This window comes from Narcine bancroftii, chromosome 7 (assembly GCF_036971445.1).
Source record: "Narcine bancroftii isolate sNarBan1 chromosome 7, sNarBan1.hap1, whole genome shotgun sequence".
Taxonomy (NCBI): domain Eukaryota; kingdom Metazoa; phylum Chordata; class Chondrichthyes; order Torpediniformes; family Narcinidae; genus Narcine; species Narcine bancroftii.
In genome coordinates this window covers 211,875,219-211,899,665 of record NC_091475.1, presented here as the reverse complement: position 1 = coordinate 211,899,665, position 24,447 = coordinate 211,875,219, and the positions used below count along the sequence as shown (strand labels likewise).

The following is a 24,447-nucleotide window of genomic DNA, read 5'->3' as shown; positions in this document are numbered from 1 at the left end:
CTTGTGACTCTTTCACCATGTGGGGATGCGTTTTGTGGACTCAACGTCAGACGTGGTTCCATTATTTGCTGACTGACATGGTATTTTCTCACATTCCTCACACTTGTGTTTGTAGATGGTGAAGATGACAAGCCCCCGTTGCCTCCGCGCTCTGCCTCCACCAGCTTCCCAGGCAGTGCTGGCACCTGCCTCTCCCCTGTGGCTCAGGATGGGACAGCAGAGAGGTAAATGCATTGAGTGTTTGGAGAACAGGGGGTTTCAGTCCAGCTCACCGTATATTGGGGGGGGGGGCCAAGGTGACTTATTAGGTGCTCATTGAGGTACTAAGTGACTTTATTTTTCATTGTGAACCTATTCTCAAATTGTCCTCTTATTCTTATGAACTTTACAGTCATGAACATGTCATGAAGTTTATTGTTTTGTGGTGGCATCATAGATGCAAATATTCATTACAAGTGCAGACATTACTTCTGTGGTTCATTGATTGGCCATTCAAAAATCTGATGGCAGAGGGGAAGAAGCTGTTTTTGTAATGTTGGGGTGTTCACCTTCAGGCTCCTGAACCTCCTTCCTGATGGTAGCGGTGAGTAGAGGGCATGGCCTGGGTGGTCCTTGAAGAGAGAGGCTGCTTTCTTGCAGATGTTGTTGATGGAGGGAAGACGGATGCCCATGATGGCGCTGGCTGAGTTTACAACTCTCTGTTGGCTTTTCCTGTCCTGTGCATTGGCCCCTCCATACCAGTGATGCAACCGGTCAGAATGCACCCAATTAACTTGTAAGATTGCGGAAGAAACTCTTCACGTTGAAGCTGATTATCGTCTGATTGTACCTAAACAACCAGACGAAACAGTGCTTCTCCGGAGCACATTGCAACACATTCACATGTAACATACAACACATAATAATTATACATGTAGAGATAGATATGCTCTTATACCTCCTTCCTAATGGTAGTAGGTCACAGATCCTGTGTGATGGATCGAAAGAGTCTGGCATAATTCTTTGAGCTGTATTTGAGCAATGCACCTATTAAATAGAGGAAAAAGAGACCCCAGTGATCTTTTCAGCCGTTTTGATAATCCCCTGTATTGATTTCGCAGCAACCGTCCCACACAATGATGTAGCCAGACAGGACACTCTCTGCTCTGCTCCTGTAAAATGTTTTCAAGACCAGGTCGGTAGCCTTGACCTCTTTGGGCTTCCTCAGCCTCCTTGGGAACTGTAGGTTCTGCTGTGGCTTCCCGTCTCATGTCTTCTTGCTGTCCAGGTGGACCCCAGCTTACGAAGGGGACTGTTGTGGGACTCTCAGTGAAAGTTGAAATTATCGAAAGTCAAAACAATACCGACGTTCCCCGTTCCTGCCCGGGAGCCAAACATCCCCCACTCCTGCCCAGGAACCCAACGTCCCCTGTTCCCGCCCCTGAGCTGCGGTTTGGCCACCCCTACTCTAGATGTTCCCTGTGCCTTGCTCAGAAGACCTTTAGGGACATTCTTTCAGGAATGATCCACCAAGATGACAAAAACTATTGGAGACAGAGATTCTGAAAGGGGAAAGAGGTTTCAGAAATAGTCCAAGCAAATCCACTTGGATGATTTCTTCCTCATTTCTGACCATTGTAACTGCGAAAAATTGCCTCGGGGGTCGATCCGTACTAGGAATAACGTAACAAATAAACTTAAACCTTTGACTCATTGGATGTCAACAGGATAGTGCTGCTGTCTTAGTCACACTCAATCATTTGGACTACGCGGCACTGGAGCGGCCATTCAGCCCATCTGGTCCATGCTGGACCTGATGTACCAGGTTTCTCCTCACCACATTGGCTCAGCCTGATTCTCCTTTCACCTTCGTATACTTATTTGCCTTCTCTTTGAATTAAAAGTCTTCATGCTGTGACCTTGCAGCCTATTTTTGCGAAGTTCTAAGGTTAACAGGGGACGAGCACTGATTCTGTCAGGTGCCAGGTGAATACTCTTGCCATACCCCACTGCATGAACACCTCACCAGCCTCCAGAACTAGCACCTCACTCTCCACAAAAGTTGGAGCCCAGCATGTGCACATTACCTGTTTAGCCCCACACTAAGGCAGAGATGGTGCGAGGAGAATGTTGTATTCACGAACAAAGGCAGCATGGTTAATGTAGTGGTTAGCAAGATTCCATACAGCACCATTGAAACCGGTTCGAATCCGGCGCTGTGTGTGAGAGGTTTGTGTATTCTCCCCGTGCCCTTGTGGATTTTCTCCAGGGGCTCTGGTTTCCTCCCACCCTTCAAAACATGGGGATTGCAGGTTCATTGGGATATTTGAGCAGCCCGGGCTTGTGGGCCAGAAGGGCCTGTTATCTAAATATAAAATAAAAGTTAATTTTCTTTCTTTTTAAAATATTTTTTATTGGTGTTTTTATTATACATTATAACACCCCAACACCCAACCCCAACCAACCAATTTTCCCTTGCAACCACTGCCACCGTGTCTGCCTGTCCCGCATCAGACTTGTCAGCCACAAATGAGCCTGCAGCTGACGTGGACTTTACCTCTCCATTAATCTTCGTCCGCGAAGCCAAGCCAAAGAAGATAACTACTTCTACAGTACAGTTTATATACTGTGCTATACAAGATTCAAAAGAAAAAAAATTGGAAATGATTACAAAAAAGCTTTTCATGGTTTAAAATAAAAATCTAGAGCATGATGGTATTGAAGTGTAGTGACTACTCCGCTACAGTTACGAAATGACACAGGATTAGTCAGCTTACTGTTTAATTCTAATTTGCTCCCTCCTTTTATATCCCTCCCGGTCTGGGCCACACGGGACTGCGAGTGATGTCACCACATACCTGCCACTGATCTGCAGGGCTCGTGTATTTAAACACGATGGGAATCCTGCGCCCTCGAGAAAGAGACACAACGTTCCAGTTTGTCGCAACACAGCTCGCAGCACTGCATGCATGCGGTTCCTCGCCCTGCGGTTCTACGTGTCCGCTCGGCGAGCGAGCCGCCCACAGTGCTGCGTAATTAGCCCCCTGCTCAATGTCACCAAAACTAAGGAGCTGATTCTTGACTTCAGGAAGGGAAACCCAGAGGTTTACAATCCACTGATTATTGGGAAATGAGAGGGAGAGCAAATTTAGGTTCTTGGAAGTCACAATCTCGCATGGTGTTTCCTGGACCCAACGCACCAATGGCATTATGAAGAAACCACGTCAGCGCCTCTTATTTCCTCAAAAGTTTGCGGAGGTTTGGTATGACATTGGAAACCCTGGCAAATTTCTACAGAGGTGTAGTGGAAAGTGTTCTGACCGGCTGCATCACAATCCGGTCGGTATAAGGACACCAATACCTCTGAGCATAAAGCTCTGCAAAAGTTGGTGGAAACAGCTCAGGATATCACATGCAAAACTCCCCACCATCGAGAGCATCTACAGGGAACGCTGCCGTCGGAGAGCAGCAGCAATCATCAAGGATCCCCACCACCCAGCACACGCTCTGTTCTTGCTGCTGCTATCAGGAAAGAGGTATCGGGGCCACAAGACTCGCAACACCAGGTTCAGGAACAGCTGCTCCCCCTCCACCATCAGACTCCTCAATGACAAACTCAATCAGGGACTCATTTAAGGACCCTGACTTGTGCACGTTATTGATTTTTTTTCTCTCTCTGTATTGCAGTCAATTTGTTTACATGTGTACGTTGTGTACAGTTTCCTTTATGGACTACCAATTAGTGGTAATTCTGCCTCGTCCGCAGGAAAAAGAACCTCGAGGTTATATGTGATGTCATCATGTTATTTATATATACTTATTGGCTGACAGTAAATCTGAAATGTGAATCAAGAGCTTGATTTTTACGAAGCCTGTATCATTCGAGGGTCCAAGTAGAGAAGCCTGCTGCAACCCAGTGGACTCATGCACAGGCTGCAGTGGTTCAAGAAGCCAGCACTCAAGCATTTTCTCAAATAGGATGAAGTAAATACTGCCCACATCCTGCAAGTGAGTGAGTAAAGATAACCTCTCATCAAAACACTTGATTGTATCAGAAATGTCATGGTGGCTGAACGAGCCTACCACAGCAACCCATCCTTCTGCAGGCAGCGGTGGGTGGAAGGTAAACTCGGCCTGAACCAGCGTTCCCAAATCAGAAACTCCTCCAAAATTGGAGGAAGCTTGTAGTGGCTGCTGTCCTGTGTGCAGTTGGGTTTAAAAAAAGACTGCTATTTCTCGGACAATCCAGCCGTCCCCGAGGGGAAGCCACAAGAGAGAGAGAGAGAGAGAGAGAGAGAGAGAGAGAGACTCCAGGGTTGTGGAGTGATGAGGAGTTGAACGAAGTGATGCCAGAGTTCTGAGGCGGCTGTGGCACAGCTGCCAGTGGTGGAACGATCTGAATCAGACGTCCAGGAGGCCAGAATTGAAAGTGCACAGATATTTTGGAGGAGACTGCTGGAATCAGACGCAAGCAACGAGAGGAACTCAGTGGGTCGAGCAACATCGGGGTGGGCGGGGAGGGGAGGGGGTAAGAAAGGGCGAGCTTGTCCCAATTAACCTACAACCTCTGCATGATTGAAGGGTGGGAGGAAACTGGAGCACCTGGAGGAAATCAACGCAGACAGGGGGGAGGGAGCGTACAAACTCCTTAGAGAGAATGGCGGATTCAAACCAGGTCACTGGCGCTATAATAGCGTTGTACTAACTGTTAGACTAACCGTGCCTTATCTCCACTGGCTCCTGGGATCCCTGACCCATGACTGCTCAAAGTGGAGGAGGAGAATTTGGCACGAGACCGTGCATTGGTAGCACACAGACGCCCTGCACGAGGAAGCAATCCCCACCTCCTGCCTCATGTTCCTATGTTGGCCTCATCAACTACCTTAAAACCTGCAAAAACATGCCACCACCCACCCTGAAGAAGACAATGCATGAGCAGGTTAGAACATGGCAGCAAAGCTTTCCCATTGCTTGACCCCTCCCTCTTCATATCTGGACACAAGCTATCCACAGACATGAACTTTTAACCTTCTGCTAGGACTACACCCTTCCCACCCTGTACCCTGTAAGGATACCACCCTTTTATCTCACTTTCTTCATCTCCACCTCATCTCTTCTCAGAGAGAAGCCATTAACTCCAAACATTTTTTTCAGGAAACGTGGATTCCCTTCTCCTGTGGTTGACGGAGTCCTCTTTCCCATTTTCTCTTTGCTTGACCTTTGTTCTCACCTTCCCCTACTGAACAAAATATACAAGGTTCCCCTTTCTTAATTTTAATTCAGACATGCAGCATGGTAACAGGCCCTTCCGGCCCACAAGCCTGTGCCGCCAAATTGCTCACAGTTGACCTATAGCCCCTGGTACGTTTATGATCAGTGGGAGGAAATTGGAACCACTGGAGGAAACCCATGCAGATATGGGGAGAAGGTACAAACTTCTTACAGCGCAGCATTTGAACCCCGGCTCCTGGCACCGTAACAGCCAGTTTTCCACACCTCCATACTCATCACATCATCCTGTCATCTCCATCAGCTGCCATAGGATCCCACTCTCAATCACATCTTCCCCTTCCTGCATTCCACAGAGACCACTCTCTCCATGAACCCCATAACCCTGCCTCCCTCTGACCCCTGGCACTTTGCTGAGCTTTTACACTCTTAAGCCAGGAGTGCAACCATGCCCACCATCTCCTTCGAGAGTACCAAACAGCCCTTCCAGCTGAGGCAGAGAATCACGAGATCTCATCCTCTGCTCTCAATGTCGCCTCCTCTACTGTGCCCTAATAATGTTAGGGAGAAAGTTTTTTTTTGTCCTTTATTTACCCCTGTGCTCCACAGTTTTAAATTTGTAATCAAACAATTCACATGTGATTAAAGTGAACATTCCAGATTTTATTCAAGGTTATTTATATACATGTTGGTTTGACCAGGTTGAAATTCCAGCACTTTTTATACATAGTCCCCTCATTTCAGGGCACCACAATATTTGGGACTCAGCAATGGTGTGTAGATTAAAGAGTCGTGTTTAGAATTTTGTTGCCTATCCCTTGCGTACAATAACTGCTTGAAGTCTGTGATCCAGAGACATCACCAGGTGCTGAGCATCTTCTCTGGTGATGCCCTGCCAGGCCTCGACTGCAGTCACCTTCAGCTCCTGCTTGTTTTGGCAGCTTGTCCCCTTAAGCTTTCTCTTCAGCATATGGAAGGCCATGCTCAATGGCCATGACTTGGCCATTCAAACATTTTCCAGTTTTTAGCTTTGAAAATCTCCTTTGTTGCTTTAGCAATCCGTTTGGGATCATGGTCTTGCTGTAGGGTGAAGCACCGTTCAATAGGTTTGGAGGCATTTGCTCAAGCTTGAGTAGATAAGATGTTTCTATACACATCAGAATTAATTTTGCTGCTGCCATCAGCAATTCCATCATCAATGAAGATCAATGTACCAGTACCTGTGGCAGCCAGACACCCCCACCACCATGATTCACAGATGAGGTGGTTTGCTTTGGATCTTGGGAAGTTCCTTTACACCTCCAAACTTTGCTCTTTCCATAATCTTGGACTCATCTGTCTACGAGATATTTTTCCAGAACTCTGCAGGCTCTTTTAAATACTTCTTGGCGAACTGTAATCAGGCCATCCTGTTTCTGTGACTAACCAGTGGTTTGTACCTTGCAGTGTAGACTCAAGTTATCTGTTCATGAAGTTTTCTGCGGACAGTACTCATTGACACGTCCACATCTGCCTCCTGAAGAGTGTTTCTGATCTGTCAAACATACCTTTGGGGATTTTTTTCTTCATTATGATGAGATTTCAGTCGTCAGCAGTGGAGTCTTCCTTGGCCTACCAGTCCCTTTGCGATTACTGAGCTCACCAGTAGGCTACACACACACACACACCCACACACACATTCATTCAAATTGACAAGCTATGAGCAGTGCGATCCCAAGCCTCAGATGCAAAATCTCCACTCAGCTCCGGCTCACCTCAAAAACAGCTACTCATACAATACGGCTGCTCTTCATCGACTACAGCTCGGCCTTCAATACCATTATTCCCTCAATGGCTGGTCAAGAAGCTGCAAACTCTAGGCCTCTGTACCCCCCTCTGAAACTGGATCCTTGATCTCCTCATCAGAAGACCACAGTCAGTACAAATTAGAAACAAAGTCTCCTACTCGCTGATTATCAATACAGGGGAACCCCACTGCTTAACCCACTGCTCTATTCATTATACACCTTTGACTGTGGCCAGACACAATTCCAAGGATATCTGCAAATTTGTTAATGACACCACAACCCGTTGGCAGAATCATAATGGCAACGAGGAAGTGTGCAGGAGGAAGATAGATCAGCTTGTTGAATGATGTCACATCAACAGCCTTGCGGTAAATGTCAGCAAAACAAAGGAATTGATTGTGGACTTTAGGAGGAAGTCAGGGGAATACTACCCAGTCCTCATTGAGGGCTCAATAGTGGAGAGAACCATAGAAACATAGAAGATAGGAGCAGGAGTAGGTCATTCGACCCTTCGAGCCTGCTCCGCCATTCAATGAGATCATGGCTGATCTTAAAGTTCAGTACCCCGTCCCCGCCTTCTCTCCGTAACCTTTAATACCCTTCAAATTCCTGGGTGCCGACATCTTTCTTTAAAATAAACTTTATTTCATATTTTCAAGAGAAAAACTTTTACAAAGTCCGTAATATAAAAATGAAAGTTACAACTAACCCACCCCCTTCCACCCACCCTCAGCAAACTCCACAAGGGAAGCATTAAGAAAATAAAAGAAACACATACAAAAATTTAAAATATTACTAAACTCATACATTTCAAATAAGGCGACCACATCTTAACAAAAAAGTCGTAATTATCATGCAAATTATATGTTATTTTCTCCATATAAATACCTCAACTCATTATGTTACATTTACCTCAACGTTCCATGAAATCACTACACATTTATGTCCTACAGCCAATGCTAAACGAAGAAATGCTGTCTGAAACTTATCTAACACCAAATCAATAAATAGGACAATACAACCCAACAAAAATTTTCTTGGATGTAACAAAAATTGGTCATATGGATCTTAAACAATTTTTGAAGAAATTCCCTAATTTTATGCCAAAATGATTAAACCTTATCACACAACCAAACTGAATGTAAAGATGTTCCTACATATAATCCACATCTAAAACACAACTCTGAATTACTAAATCTATATTTTTTCAATTTCTCAGGGGTCAGATACAACTGGTGCAAAAAATTATAATTAACCATACTATATCTTACATTAAGCAATTTAGGCACACCATCAAAACACATCATCTCCCAATTGGCTTGATTAATATCACAAATTAAACCATTTAATCCTAGATTTATCTAAATTTATTTTATCCATAGTTTCTTGCAACAATGCATACATCTCAGAAATAAAACACTTATTTAATGAATGAGAAATCATAAACTCAAATTTTGTTAACTTAGGAATTTTCATTTCTCTTCCAAAATTATGTTTCACTCATGCTCAAATTTGATAATAAACAAATAAAGAATACACTGGAATTCCAAATTTCGCTCTAAGTTGATTAAACGATAAAAATTTACCCTTTTCAAAAGAATGCTGATTCAACTTTATTCCTTTAATCTGCCATTCCCTTAAAAACCTATTATTCAACGAAAAAGGAATCAATTTATTTTGAACCGATATTTGAGCTTGAACTGATATTTTACCTTTCGTACCTATCAATAAATTCCTTTTAGTCCAAATCTCTAACAAATATTTAAAAATTGGTATATTATATCTCTGTAATAAAACAGAATTCCACTTAAATATAAATTGATGTGAATAAGGTTCAGAAATACCAGCCAATTGTACCCTAGCCCAACTAAGGGGGTACAAAACATCTTGCATACAGTTAATAAATCTTAATTGAGCTGTTTCATAATAATTTTGAAAATGAGGTAATTGTAAACCTCCCAAAGCGTATTTCCAAGTCATTTTATATATTGCTACTCCAGCTAGTTTTCCCTTCCATAAAAATTCTCATACTACTTTATTTAAATCCTGAAAAAAAAATTTCGGAAGTAAGCAAGGAATCGACTGAAAAAGATACTGAATTCGCGGAAAAATATTCATCTTAATACAATTTACTCAGCCTATTAGTGACAAAGGTAAATCTTTTCACTTAATCAAATCCACTTTGATCTTTCTCATTAACGGTGCATAATTTAAATTATACAATGATTGAACATTTACATCAATCATTATACTTAAATACTTAATTTTATTAGTCAAACAAAATTTAGTAATTTGTCTACACTGATCGTAATTTGCCTCAGAAATTGGTAATATTTAACTTTTATCCCAATTCACTTTATATCCTGACAATTTACCATATTGTTCTAAACATTCTTGCAAATAAATTAAAGATCGTTCCGGATTAATTAAATTTATCAAAACATCATCAGCAAATAAATTAATCTTATATTCATCGTCTGCTATTCTTATATCTCTAATATTCTCATTCTGCCTCATAGCTTGAGCTAACGGTTCGATGATCAACGCAAATAAAACTGGTGACAAGGGACAACCTTGATGAGTTGAACGCAATCATTTAAATAGCGAAGAGGCTTGACCATTTGTTGCCACCCTAGCAACTGGTACAGTGCCTTTACCCAACCAATAAAAAAGGGTCCAAACTTGTATTTCTCCAAGACTTTAAATAAAAAATTCCATTCGACCTGATCAAAAACTTTTTCAGCATCTAGAGCAACTACCATTGGTAGGTTGGGTTGCTGACATGATGCATTGATCAGTGAAATTACTCTAGAATATTATCAGAGGCTTACCTATTTCTAATGAACCCAGTCTGATCAAATGTACCAATTGAGGTAAATACTTAGCAAGTCTATTTGCCAATAATTTCACTATTATTTTATAATTTGGCCGATATGTAGCTACATTCAAAGGGTCTCTGTCTCTTTTTAGTATAACCGTTATTATTGCATTCAAACAAGAATCTGGTAAAGCTTGTTCTTGTGTTACCTGCTGAAGAGGAGACAAATCATCATAAAAATCTTTATAAAATTCAATGGTAAACCCATCATCTCCTGGAGACTTCCCATTGGGTTGAATTACATAAAAAGAGAGTCCATTTTCCTCACATCATCTTCCCCTAATATTGGCAAGTTTAAATCTGACAAAAAAGATTCAATGGAACCATCATCTCGAACTCCCTCAGAAGTATATAATTTCTGATAAAATGATAAAAATTGGTCATTAATTTCCTGAGGTTTAAAGGTAACTGAATTATCTTTCCTCACAGCATTAATAGTTCTTGATGCTTATCTGTTTTCAATTGCCATGCTAGAACTTTGAGCTCTATCCCCAACTCATGATAACATTGCTTAGATCTTTGAATCAAACGTTCATATTGATATGTTTGTAATGTGTTATATCGTAGCTTCAATTTAGTTAAAACTGCCTTATTATCCTCCGTACAATTCCACTGAATTTTTTTTTTCCAAATCAACTATCTGATTTTCCAATAACTGACTCTCTGCCAAAAATTTCTTCTTTTCTTTTAATGCATAGCTAATAATTTGACCACGTAAAAATGTCTCATAAAGTAAAATGACTCTGAACTGTATTCCTATTCAAATCCAGAAGAGAAGCAATTCGATCCTTAATAAATTTTACAAATTCTGTTTTTTTTTCAATAGCATTGCATTAAACCTCCACCGAAAAGTTAATTGAGTAAACTTCCGGCCCAACACAAGAAATAAATAACAATGAATGGTCTGAAATTATTCTACTCTTGTATTCAGCTTGAGTAAAACGAGTTGCAAATGTGCTGATGCCAAAAATAAATGAAACCTTGAAAATGAATCATGATGTGAAGAATAAAATGAAAAATCTTTCTTAATAGGATTTAACCTTCTCCAAACCTCTATCAAATTTAAATCTTTCATCAAAGAAACCAATTGGACCACTGCTTTTGATTTTTTTCAAAATTTTCGGAGATTTATCCATTATGGATAATTGAAATCTCCCCCAATCAAAATATTTTCTTTAGCTTGACTCAGAGTTAAAAAAGCTCCAGACTCAAATTGTTCATCATCAACATTAGGCACATACGCATTCAACAAAGACCAGCTGTTTCCACTGAAGATTCGAGTTCAAATGGTATTTTCTTGTGAATCAAAATCACTACTCCTCGTGCTTTCGAATTAAAAGAAGATAAAATTACATGACCAACCCAGTCCCTCTTCAATTTTAAATGTTCTTTTTCAGTTAAATGAGTTTCCTGCAAAAAAGCAATATCCACTTTCATCTTTTTTTTATATAAGCTAAAACATGTTTACGCTTAATCGGGTTGTTTAAGCCCTGAACATTAAATGTTGCAAAATTCAAACTAGACATTGTTTTAACAATTTTTTAAAAACCCTCTATTCCTTCAGTCCACAAAAAAACCCTCTCCTCAATAAAATAAAATGAAGCTCCCTTTGCCAAATAGCCCCTAAATTAATCAACCACTAGAACCCCTCTCCTTAAACAAAATAAAGATTGCACAAAAATAAGAAAAAGGTTTTTTAGAAATAAGTAGAAACTACAAAAGTAGTAACTCCCCGCTTAACTGGATGTGGAAAGAAATAAAATTCCCCCTCCCTCCCCCACAGATGGCGGATGACTTCCAAGAGCTTCAGCGACATCCATCCCCCCCAACCGGACTTACAAAATTATAAGTCTAAATCAGTTCACAGCCCCAATGAATTCAATCCTAAGGTTTGTTCCAGATCATCAATATCAGTCAAACTCTTTGACATATTTGCCTTCCTGTTCCAATTTCCATTCTTCTTATCAGGTGTCTTTCTCTTAGGTGAAGGGTGCCTTTCACTAGTCCTGTCTGGCAAAGAATTGGCAAAAATTAAAGCATCATAATCCCACTCAAACAACTGTGATTGGAAATTACCATAAAAAATCTTCAAAACTGCAGGGTATCTAAAATAAAAATTGTAACCCTTTCTCCAAAGCACCTCTTTAGCAGAATTAAATTCTTTACACCTTTTAATCATTTCTTGACTTAAATCCGGGTAAAAGAAAAGCTTATTTCCCTGTACCATCAATGGAGACTGATATCTACGTGCATTTTAGACCGCAACTTGCAAGATGATTTCCCTATCTTGATACCGTAGACAACGAATCAAAACAGCTCGTGGAGGTTGGCCCAGGTATGGTTTACTTCTCAAAGCTCTATGTGCCCTTTCTAATTCCAAACCTTCTGGAAAAAATTTCAATCCCAATGCTTTAGGGATCCACTTTAAAAAAATTTTTATTGGATCTGAACCCTCAATTCCTTCAGGAATTCCCACTATTTTAACATTATTCTGGCGACTTTGGTTTTCCAACGAATCTATCTTCTTCGTTAAGACCTTCTTCTGAATTTCCCATCCAACAAAAGAATCTTCCACTTTTCTATTTTTTTCTTTATTACGTTTCCACTTGTTCTCTCCAGACTTGAAAGGCACCTTCCATCTTCTTAAAATTGTCTTGAACTGTATCCACTATATTCAAGCATCTATTGACATCAGCTTTAACGACAGAAATATCTTTCTTGACAGAAGAGACTTCCTCACAAATACTATTCATTTTTTCAGTCATGTTCATAAATCCATGGTCAATCTGAGTGGATATTTGTGTTGAATTATTACCATTTGATGAGCTATAGATTCCAAAATTGTAAAAACAGCATCAAAAGTAGTTTCACTAGTCTCTCCTTGAGGCCTAATTTCTATTACTTCAGTAACAGTCAATGAATTTTCTTCCATAGCTTCAGTTTCCAGAGAGGCTTTCCCTTGCTGTTCTTTTAATTCCACCAACGATTTAGTCACTTTACTTCTGGTCTGCATGCCTACAGACCCAGTCCCGACGTGATCAGCCCGTTGCTGACCAACTTCACTGACAGCCCAGACCCTGTCAAGGAGATTGCGGATCCGGGACGCACCGTGCACGCGCGTCTTCCGACGCACTTCCTCGGGCCTCCGCGCTGCCGGGACCTGCAGTGGTGTCGCGCACCAGATCCGATGCTGCGGACTCCGGCAACTCTGCAGTGCGCTCAACATCGCGAGCGCGCTGATCAAGATAAGAAGAAAGAATTGGAAGCCCAGCGCCATCTTGCGAAGGCGCCGGGGTAATACTTAAGCGAGCTGGAGAACGTTGATGCTTGGGTAACTGTCCAGTCGATTCCGTGGATTCCACTTGGTAAGTAGGCCTCAATTCTTCTGAATCTGTGCTTTCGACTTTTTTGTATTAGCAGCCATTGTAATCTTTTAACATTCAGACAACTTCAAAACAAATTTTCAAGACTTTGTTAATTCTTTAATTCGGGTATTTGTTAGTCCAACTGGGGGAAGATGGAATTACACTTCTTCTTCCTTCGCCATCAGCCCACGCCCCCCCAGTGCCCCATCTCCGATGATCTGTCCTGGAGCCTCCACGTTGATGCATCACAAAGATGGTTTGCCAGCGGCTATACTTTGTGAGGTGTCTGAGGAGATTCAGTACATCACTGAAGACTCTCGTAAACTTCTACAGGTGGACCGTGGAGAGCATTCTGACTGGTTGCACCACTGTCTGGTATGGAGGCACAAACTCTCAGGACAAGAATAAGCTCCAGAGGGTTGTTAACTCAGCCTGCAACATCACAGGTACCAGACTTTACTCCATCGAGGACATCGACATGAAGTGGTGTTTTAAAAAAGCAGCCTTTGTCCTCAAAGACCCCACCACCCAGGCCATGTTGTCTTCACTCTGCTACCATCAGGAAAAAGATACAGGACCCTAAAGACGAGCACTCAGCGGCATAAGGACAGCTTCTTCCTCGCTGCCATCAGATTCCTGAATAATTAATGAACCAAAGACACTGCGTTACTTTTCGCGCACTTTCATTTATATTTTTTATATATTTTGTATACCGGGACCAATGCCTGAAGAGGGCGCACAAAATCAGTGAACCGGTTCGGACTCGAAAGGCCAACAAGCCTGTTTCCGCTCCATAAATGGTTATATGGTTAAGATGGTTCATAATATGAATGTTTGCACTGTGATTCTGCCACAAAACATCGAATTTCATGGCTTGTTAATGACAATAAATTCTGATTCTGAGTACGTTTGTGAGAGATTTGGATAAGATAACAGAGTGATTCAGATATCTAATTCTGCTGAAGGCAATATGGGTGGATGTGTAAAAATGACAAGACTGGGCAAAAGGACAAAGTGTTGACTAAATCTGAAATGATAAGTAGCCCAGGTTAGCCTGAATCGAAAGTTGAAAAGTTTGCAAACACTCAGGTAGTCAGGCAGCATCTGTGGGGAGAGATAGAGCCAACACTTCTGTTTGAAGATGTGAGGAAGCATTGAAATTGTAACCTTTCTCAACGAGGGAGACACCGTTCTCCATGTGCATCCTCACCATAGAACATTGCAGTACAGAAATAGGTCCTTCGACCCTTCTAGTCTATGCTGAACCATTATTCTGCCTAGTCCCACTGTCCTGCACCCAGTCCATGGCCCTGTAGACCCCTCCCACATTCACCACTCTCTATGTGAAGAAATTCCCCATAATGTTTCCCCTAAACTTCTTCCCTTTCACCCGCAACCTGTGGTTTGTTTTTCACCTGACCTCAATAGAAAAAGTTGACTTGTATTTACTCTATTTGTACCTCTCATAATTTTGTATACCTCTATCAAATCTCCCCTCATTCTTCAAGGAATAAAATCCAAACCCTTGAGAAGGTTGTGGTGCTCAGCCGGTGCTGGTAGGGAAGGGTCCCGGGATTTAAACCTAGTGACGATTTAACCTTTCCCTGTAACTCAGTTCCTCAAGTTCCGGCAACATCCTTGTAAATCTTGTCTACCCTCTTTCAATTTTATTGATATCTCAAATCCTGCACTGTCGGTAAGGAGTTTGTACATTTCTCTCCATCACTGTGTGGATTTTCTCTGTGGGCTCTAGTTTCCATCTCCTGTTCAATCCATACCCGGGACAGTGTATATCTTTTTTGCAGTTACATGACCTGAACTACACACAATTCTCCAAATTTGGCTTCACCAATGTCTTGTAAAACTTTGCCATAACATCCCAGCTTCTATACCCAATACTTTGATTTATGAAGGCTAAGATGTCAAAAGCTCTCTTTACAACCCTATCCACCTGTGGCACCACTTTCAGGGAATGATGTATCCGTATTCCCAGATCCCTCTGTTCTACCGCACTCCTCAGTTCCCTACCATGTAGAACATGGTAGAACATGCACAATATTAGGCTCCAATGGCTCAGTGGTTAGAGCACTGGTCTTTTAAGCCAGAGGTCGTGAGTTTGTTCCTGGCTAGGGCCTCATTTCTGTGAGGGGCCGCTGGACCCCTCTTCCTAACGATAGACAAAGTTGAAGAATTTCATGTATGTTACATTCTAAATGTAGTGTTACGTGACAATAATGGAACCTTTACCTACCTTGATTTCTCCTCCAAAATGTAACACTTGTCTGCGTTAAATTCCATCTGTCATTTTTCATCCCATTTTTCCATCTGGTCCAGATCCCTATGCCAGCTCTGAAAGTGCGTGGCCCTTTACAGTTGCAAGATCTCCCAGCATTCTCTACCTTTAAAGCCCAAGCATCCCATTTGCCTTCTTGATTACCTTTTTCTATTAAGAGAATGGTTATGGATTCCAGACTAATTGAAATGGTTTGTACCTTGAAATTCCTCGTGCTGTTGTGCGTGGTTAATCTGCCCACTGTCTACCGTCACAAAACCAGCATTTGGAAAAAGCTCTAGGAAAAGCATTTTAATAAAACACTTGGTTGTTGGATGCAAGGTGATGCGGCATTGGGAATAGTTTGTTGATTCCAGCTGTGCATCTTCCTTCTCATGCTATTTCTTGTTCTTCATGCAGTGCAGCCAATGGGATGACCACCATGTCCCATGAGTATTTGAAGGCGAGCTATGTGTTGGATCTGGAGGCAGTAAAGGCCGGAGCTACCACCCTCCCACACCTCAACAAAGCATTGATGACATCTTGTAAGAAGCTGAACAGGTAGGTTTGGTATGATGGTTAGAGGTGTTCCCCTCCTTTCCATACGACATTGAAGCAGAAATAGGCCATTCAACCCATCGATTCTGCCCAGCCATTCAATCAATGAGCTGATCTATTTCCCCCCCTCAGCTCCACTGCCCACCTTCTTCCCATAACCTTTGATGCCCTGGCTAAACAAGAACAGATCAATCTCTGCCTTAAATACCCGGCCTCCACAACCACCACCTGTGGCAACAAATTCTACAGGTTCCCCCCTGACTGAAGAAAGTGCTCTTCATCTCTATACTAAGTGGACACCTTTCAATCCTGAAGTTATGCCCTCTTGTCCTAGACTCCCCCACCATGGGAAATAACTTTTCTACATCTACTCTGTACAAGTGCTCCTCAACTTACGATGGGGTTGTATTCCAGGGAAAAATTTTAAGTCGCAAAAGAAAACCGCCCCTACCATTTTTAATAATTAAATTTTGAATACCTTTATTCCACAAAAAACCATTAGCGTATACAGCTGAAAGCACACTGGGCATGAAGAATGTTTGAAGCATTGAACTAAAATTGTTTGCTGGATGGTGAGGATGCTAAAATAACAGGGTCATCAATTTCACTCTTCGGATGATGCTTGAGAACAGCCCAGCAAGAGAGCCGCATACCGCATATTGCGTGCGTGGGAATAGATCAGAATTTACAATTGAAAGTATGGATTCGAACCATTGTAACTTCGAAAAATCGTAAGTTGGACCATCGTAAGGAGGGGAGCACCTGTATGTGCTTTCAACATTCTAAATGTTGCAATGAGATCTCCCATCATTATCTAAAACTCCAATGAGTACAGGGTGAAAACCATCAAACATTCCTCATATGATGACCCTTTCATTCCCAGAATCATCCTTCTCTGAAACCTCTCCAACATCAGCACATCCTTTCTTCAACGAGGAGCCCAAAACTGCCCACAATCCTCCACGTGAGGTCTCCCCAGGGCCTTGTAAAGCATCGACATCACATCCCTGCTCTCATGTTCTATTCCTTTTGAAATGAACACCATAAATATCCAAAAAGTAGAAATTCTGTCTGGCCCTCAGGAGAAAGAATCTCGGGGTTGTATGTGACATCATATATGTACTCTGACTTTATATCTGAACTTTGAACTAATAGTTATGAGTCGTGTTAAATTTAAATGCTGACATGTAAAAAGATAGTTAAAGTCCAGTAACAGGCCCTTTGATACACAGACCTATGCCACCCGTTTACACCCATGTGACCAATTAACCACAGACCCTGTATGTCTTTGGAATGTGGGTGCAAACCAGAGCACCCGGAGCAATTAGGTCATGGGGAGAAAGTACAAACTCTTTACAGACAGTGCCACATTCGAACCCAGGTCACTGGCACTATAATGGTGTTGGGCTTACTGCTCCGCCACCGTAAGGTCTCCCTGGCTGCAATGACTAAAGGCAAGAGAGAGAGTGTCCATATTGGGCTTTTCTCTTTGGAGTGATGAGCAGCGACTTTATAGAGGGGGGATAAGATTATGAGGGGCTTAGAGAGGGTGGACGGCCAGCACCTTTTTTCCGGGGCAGCAATAACAAACACTAGAGGACATCTGTTTAAGGTGAGGAAAGTGTAGGGGAGATGTCAGAGGTAAACATTTTTACACTGAGAGTGGTGGGTGCCTGGAATGCATTTCTGGGGTGGTGGTGGTGGCTGATACAATAGGGACATTTGAAGGCTCTGAGACATGGACGTGGATGTAAGAGGATTGGAGGGCTATGGATGTGAAGGAGGGAAGGTTATGTTGTTCTAGGTCGGCACAACATTGTGAAGGCCCTGTGCTGTGGTGTTCTGTGTTCTTTCCCCTTTGCTCTGGCAGGGTTTTCTGCCGAAACTGCCCAGGCAAGGTGTAGAGAAAAGAAGCAGTGTTTCAAGCTCAGCCACAGGCTGAGGAGGAAATGATTCATGTGTTGCTGCAGCTGTGGAGGGGGCAGGGGGAACTGAGCACAGAGCCATGCTTCAGTCTGCCCAAGACCTCCACAGTCCTTGTGATTCTTGGCTTGGAAGGAGCAGCCAGTTGGTCCCATCCACTGCACACAGTGTACCTCCCTGAGCCATCTATAGGTTCCCTATGTGCCCTCCCTCTGGTATGCTCAGAATGTGGCTAACCGTGACCTTGTATTTAATGCATAAATATTGGCTCTCATTATGAGAGACATCCACTTCACCTTGTCCTCCGGGTAGAACCTAGAACAAACATTACGGCACAGTACAGGCTCTTCGGCCCTTGATGTTGTGTTGACCAAAATATTCCTACCAAAAAAAAATGAAACCCTCCCTACCTCATAACTCTCTTTTTATTCCATCCATGTATCTGTGTAGGAGTCTCTTAAATACCTCTAATATTCCAATCTCCACCACCACCCCGGCAAGGCATTCCAGACACCCACAACTTACCCCGAATGTCTTCCATAAGCCTTCCTCTGTTCACTTTGTACAGATAGAGGGTAATGTGCAACACCCCCTGCCCTACGAACATTTTGTTTCAAACGTTGAAAGGGGATGTTACCCAGAATCTGGGGGTGCAGTGTATTGATTGTTTGGAGCAAAAGGATTCCGTTATGAAACGTTCTGTCATCGCCCGATGAAAACTCAATAGATTTTTGTTCAGAAAGAACATCAAAACATCCAGATGAAAGGGAAGGAAATGATGTCTAGATCTACCAAGACATTCTGCAGCAGAGTGGGTGGGGGGGGGGGGGGTGGTGGGGGGGGGGGGGGGGTGGAAGTAATACACTTTTTATATATTTTCTCCCTCCTCAAAAAAGTAGGGAAAAAAAGAAAAAGTAAAGATTGTCCTAATAAACTTTTCTTTTAAATAATTAATTTCCATCTACATAACAATCTTAAACCATAACTAATTAGGGCAGGCTGGATGGGGGCGCGGTAGACGCTGCAGGTAAAGTCATAGCAATAAAATCCATGCAGGGCTTCCAAATCTTATCAAATTTTTCTGGTTGATTTCATAAATTATATGTTATTTTCTCTAATGGTATATAGCTGATGTGGACATTTACCCCTCCATAAATCTTCGTCTGCGAAGCCAAGCGAAAGAATACAATTTAATAATTCCGTTCGATCCCAAAATACAATCCCTTATGTTTTTTTATTCCACAATTAAATTAAACATCGAAATAACGATTATTAACCGTAAAAGGAATATCATTTTAGCCAACTGATCATTCTTCGTTCCTCTTTCCTCATGAACTCTATTCCATACTTTAAATATATGCTTCAAAACAGGTGGATCAGATTTTACTTGTAATAACCCCTCATGCCATTTATATAAAATGTGTTCAGAATTACTTTCTCCTATTTTACTCATTTCAGTTTGCACCCATGCAATCTTTTCATCGTTCTGATAACAACAAGATAAATCTAAGTTGAGCCGCTTTATAATAATTTTTAAAATTAGGCAATCAAAATCCCCCTTGATCAAATTTCCATGTTAATTTTTCCAGTGCCATCCAAGGCATTTTATCCCTCCAAATAAATCTTCTTACACTTTTATTTAATTCCTGAAAAAAACATTATTGGTACAAAAATTGGTAAAGATTGAAAAAGGATTTGTTTTCTAGGAAAGATATTCATCTTCACACAATTAATTCTTCCTATTAAAGCAATTGACATCTTTCCAACTTAATAAATCTTCTTTAATTTTCCTCAATAAAGGTATGTAGTTTAATTTAAATAAATTATTTAAATTCTTATCACCATTAATTCCTAAATATTTAATTGCACCAATCTGCCATTTAAATTTTGTCCTTTTCATCAATATTTACTTTATAACCTGATACTAACCCATTTTCTGCCAATCGACCATTTACTTTTTGTAATGAGCTTTCAGGGTTTATAAGATATATTACATCATCTGCAAAAAGACTAATTTTTGTGTTCTTTATGTATCTTAAAACCCTCAATCTCATTATCACTTCTAATCACCTCAGCTAAAGGTTCTATAGCTAATGCAAATAAAAAAGGAGATAATGGACATTTTTGTCGAGATGATCTTTCCAACAAGAAGGATTTTGATACTTGTCTATTTGTAATCACGTTAGCCTTTGGAGAATTATATAATGCTCTTATTGAGTTTATAAAACTTTTCGGAATTCCAAAAACCTTCATTACTTTAAATAAATAGTTCCATTCTAATCTATCAAACGCCTTTTCTGCATTGGAAGCTAAAGCCACTGATGGTATTTTTCTTTTCTGAGCCATATCCATTAAACTTAAAAATCTAACAATATTATTCGCTGATCTTCTATTTTTAATAAAACCTGTTTGGTCCATATTAATCAATTTAGATAAACATTTAGCTAATCTATTAACTAATAGTTTGGACCAAATTTTAAAATCAATATCTATTAATGAAATTGGTCTATATGAAGATGGAAGCAAAGGGTCCTTCCCTTTTTGTGGAATAACTGTTATTAACGCAGTTTTAAACGACTCAGGTAAGTCCCAAAGATCTTCCATTTGATCTAACAACCCCATAAATATCAGAATTAATAACTCTTTAAATTCTTTATAAAACTCCGGAGAGAAACCATCCTCCCCTGGAGCCTTATTGTTTGATATAGACATCAATATATCATATAATACTGTAAATGGATTTGTTAATTCTATCTTCTCTTCTATGTTTAACTGTGGTAAAGTAATTTTGGACAAAGAATCGTCTGTTTTATCCCCATCCTTCAAAGATTCCAATTTATAGAATTTCTTATAGAATTTCATAAACACATCGTTAATACCTTGTGTTTTATAAGTAAGATGACTAGAATCATCTTTTACAGCTACTATTGTTCTCGATACTTGTTCATTCTTCAATTGCCATGCTAAAACTTTGAGCTCTATCTCCCAATTCATAATATTTTTGTCGGGTTCATCTTATATCTCCCTCTACTGTATATGTTTGTACTGTATTAAGCTTCAATTTCTTTAAATCCAATATTTTCCTTTGTTCATCATTTCCTTGATTTTGCAATTCTTTTTCCCTCTTTATTATTTCCTTTTCCAAAGAATTAGCTTCAGACATATATTCTTTTTTAACCTTAACCGTGTAACTTATTATTTGTCCTCTTAAATAAACCATGAAAGAATCCCACAAACTTATTAGTTACAGAATGTTCATTCAGGTCCATAAAAAGTCCTTATAAAGTCACAAAAATCTTTCCTTTTCAGCATTGCTGCATTAAACCTCCATCTCTAACCTATATTTTGCTCCTTCTCCAGTAAAACTGACATAACTAAAGGTGAAGGGTCAGATAGTATCCTCGCTTGATATTCAATAATATGGACTCTTGTCTGGAGTTGAGAGGCAATTAAAACCATATCTATATGGTAATATGTCATGCCTATAAGAATAAATGAATAATCTCTAATATCAGGATGCATCTTCTTTCAACTATCCACGTTTCATTTCATTCATAATATTTTTCACAACCTTTGTTACCTTATTTTTAGCCATAATTCCTCCTGATCTATCCAACTTGGAATCAAAGGTAAAATTAAATTCTCCTCCCGTAATTATTTTCCCTTTTGCATTAGCTAATTACATAAAAACATCTTGTATAAATTTTCCATCATCTACATTTGACACACATACATTCATCAGGGTCCAATATTCAGAATATATTTTGCATTTTATCATCACATACCTCACCATTTTATCAGTCCAGTATTTCAATTGGTAACTTTTATTTATTAATATTTCTCCTCCTCTAGCTTTAGAATTCAATGAATAGAATACCCCCCCCCCCACCCAGTCTCTTAAGTTTCATATGTTCTATTTCTGTTAAATGAGTTTCTTGAAAGCCACATCTACTTTAATTTTTTTCAAATAATTCAATAACCCTTTTCTCTTTATTGGATTCTGAATTCCATTAATATTTATACTAATAAATGACAATTTCCCTGCCATTAGACATCAAAATTAAAACCTATATCCATCCAGCATCCCCCTCCAACTCTCCATCCAACCCAACCCTTCCCATATAATATCTTACATCTGTAAACAGTCCAGGCTAAGAACCAAAAAAAGAAAAGAAAGGAAGAAAGATGAGGAAAAACCCCAGAGGCACATGATGTTAATGTCTATACAGGATGAAAAACTGGTCACATTAGTCCCGATGATAGTGCATTGGTCAGCGTCACGTTCCCCACAAACTTCACTCGAAACCTATACTGTAAGCTTGTCAATAGACATTTTAATCCATTAATCTTATCCAGCATATTAGATCACACACAATATAGGTTAAACCTTCCTCCCCTTTTAAACGCTCTTGAAACTCGATGTATTTTTAGTTACAGCAAAACCTCTCGGTTATATAATGAATTCAAGTGTTCTCAAAGTGTCTTTAACAGGGCAATGAATCAGCATATACCTTTGCTTCATTAGACTAAGTAAAAATCCATTCCTCCCTCCCGGGACAAATACTTTCAAAACAGTTGGATATCTCAAAACAAAGGCATCGCCTTTTTTCCATAACGCATCTTTAGTCGGGTTAAACTCCTTTCTCCTTTTCAACAAATCAAAACTTGTACCTGGATTTAAAAAAAGTTGTATTTCCGTTATAAATCAAAGGTGATCATCTTTCTTTCACTTGCTTTTCTGTTAGCGCCAATATCTTCTCTCTTACTTCATATCGAAGGAATCTGACAAGTATTGGACGGGACCTTTTAGGCTGAGGTTTAGGTCTCATTGCCCTATGGGTTCACTCTATCTCCAAATCCCCTTGAAACGCAGCCTGACGCAAAGATTCCAGTATCCACCGTTGCAGAAATTTTTTCAAGTCTTGACTCTCGTGCCCTTCTTGAAGTCCAACAATCTTGATATTATTCCGCCAACTAAAATTTTCCAAGACGTCTATTTTTTGCATTAACTTATTGTGCTTTGCAGCTGCTTCTGCCTGTACCTTCTTCATTTAGTCTTTCATGTTTTGAATCTCACATTCATTCCCTTTAATTTTTCCATCCACTATTTCAAATCTAGGTCCACCTGTGGTATTAATCTTTCCATCTTATCACCATTCCTCCTTTCTTCATAGATTGTCGAAAAAAAATCTAATATTTTCTTTAATTCACCAGAAGATAAAGAAGCTTCTGCACTTTTTTCTACTTTTTTCTTGGTTGTCGGTCATTCTTGTTCTTTCCTTTGCTTTTCCAGGTCTTCTTCATGATCACTGGAGCTGTGAGTGCCTGGAATCCCTTTTAAAATTTCCTCCTTTTTTTGTGCTCTGTGCATGCGCGAGGAGTCATGCATGTGCAGTCCCTTCTTCACCCGATGTCGGTGGCCATTGTCGGGGGAGACCTTGTGCAGCAGTGTCCAAGGTCTCCCTGGCTTCTGGCCTCTCTCCTTTGGATACCACCTTAAGGACAGCTCCAGGATCCTTTCTTAAGGTCGACCTCCCTTCCTTTACTTGCTCAGTTTCTTGTACAACAGGAAGTCCTTTATCCTTCTTTGGTGGCATTGTTGATGTCTTCTGTGTGTCTTCAGACAGTTCTTCCTTATATTTTCTGTAATTTTTATAACCTTTTTTTCTCAACTTTTTCGAGGAGCGCAGGGATTATCAGTCTAACCCCCCTGTCATCACGTGGCACGCTCCCTGAGTTCTCCTTTCTTGTGTGACCCTGTGCTCTTAAATATGGTCAAGATGAAGAATTTACCTCCTTCCCACAGATCATCCATTCTCCTCCAAAGTGGACTGATGCAGACTTGTTCAAATGGTCTGCTTCCAACAGGTTTGTCCATTCAGTGTAAACCTCTCATCAGAAGCTGTCTCTCCTTCGACCTATCTGCTGGTGGCTGAGAGTACACCAAAGATGCACTGGAGAGGGTGCAAAGGAAATTGACCAGATCCTTATCTGGATGGCAGCATCTTGTTTATAAGAAGAGATTAGATGGGGTCGGAGTAGAGACATAATAGAGGTATATAAAACAATAACTAAAAACTTCCCTGTCAGAGTCCAGGGTGTGGTTGAAGGTGGGGGGAGGTGGGGCGGGGGGTGCCCTGAAAAGGAATTTTTTCATCCAGCAGATATTTGGAATTAGAATTGTGTGGCCTGAAGAGGTGATGGAGGCAGGGAATTCCCACAATATTTAAGCAGCATCTGGACAACTTTCACCAAGAAAAAGAAGGTTATGAACCAAACTGGATTAGCGTTTAATTTCAAATCCTGTGAGCACGGAGGTCTGTGCCCGAGATGGTGGTGCCTATGTTTGGCAGCAGTCTCGAGGAATAGCAGACTCTGGAGGAGCAGTGGACTGGTGCAGGACACCATTAATGGGGAGAACATCCCCCATTGGGAAGGAGACGCAAAAGGGACGAC

The 24,447-nt window shown here is 40.8% G+C and overlaps 1 protein-coding gene across 5 annotated transcripts in view; it reads left to right on the top strand.

Annotated features, from left to right (window-relative positions):
• inppl1a (inositol polyphosphate phosphatase-like 1a) overlaps window positions 1-24,447 on the top strand; it is a 228,822-nt gene that overhangs the window by 107,291 nt on the left and 97,084 nt on the right. For all 5 annotated transcript variants that reach the window (XR_011342361.1, XM_069892201.1, XM_069892203.1 and 2 more), the window contains exons 4-5: window positions 116-224; window positions 15,931-16,071. Coding sequence is in view for 4 of the 5 variants with exons in the window: in XM_069892201.1 (XP_069748302.1) it covers window positions 116-224; window positions 15,931-16,071 (250 nt within the window). In the remaining variant the exon portion in view is untranslated. The remainder of the gene's footprint in view (window positions 1-115; window positions 225-15,930; window positions 16,072-24,447) is intronic.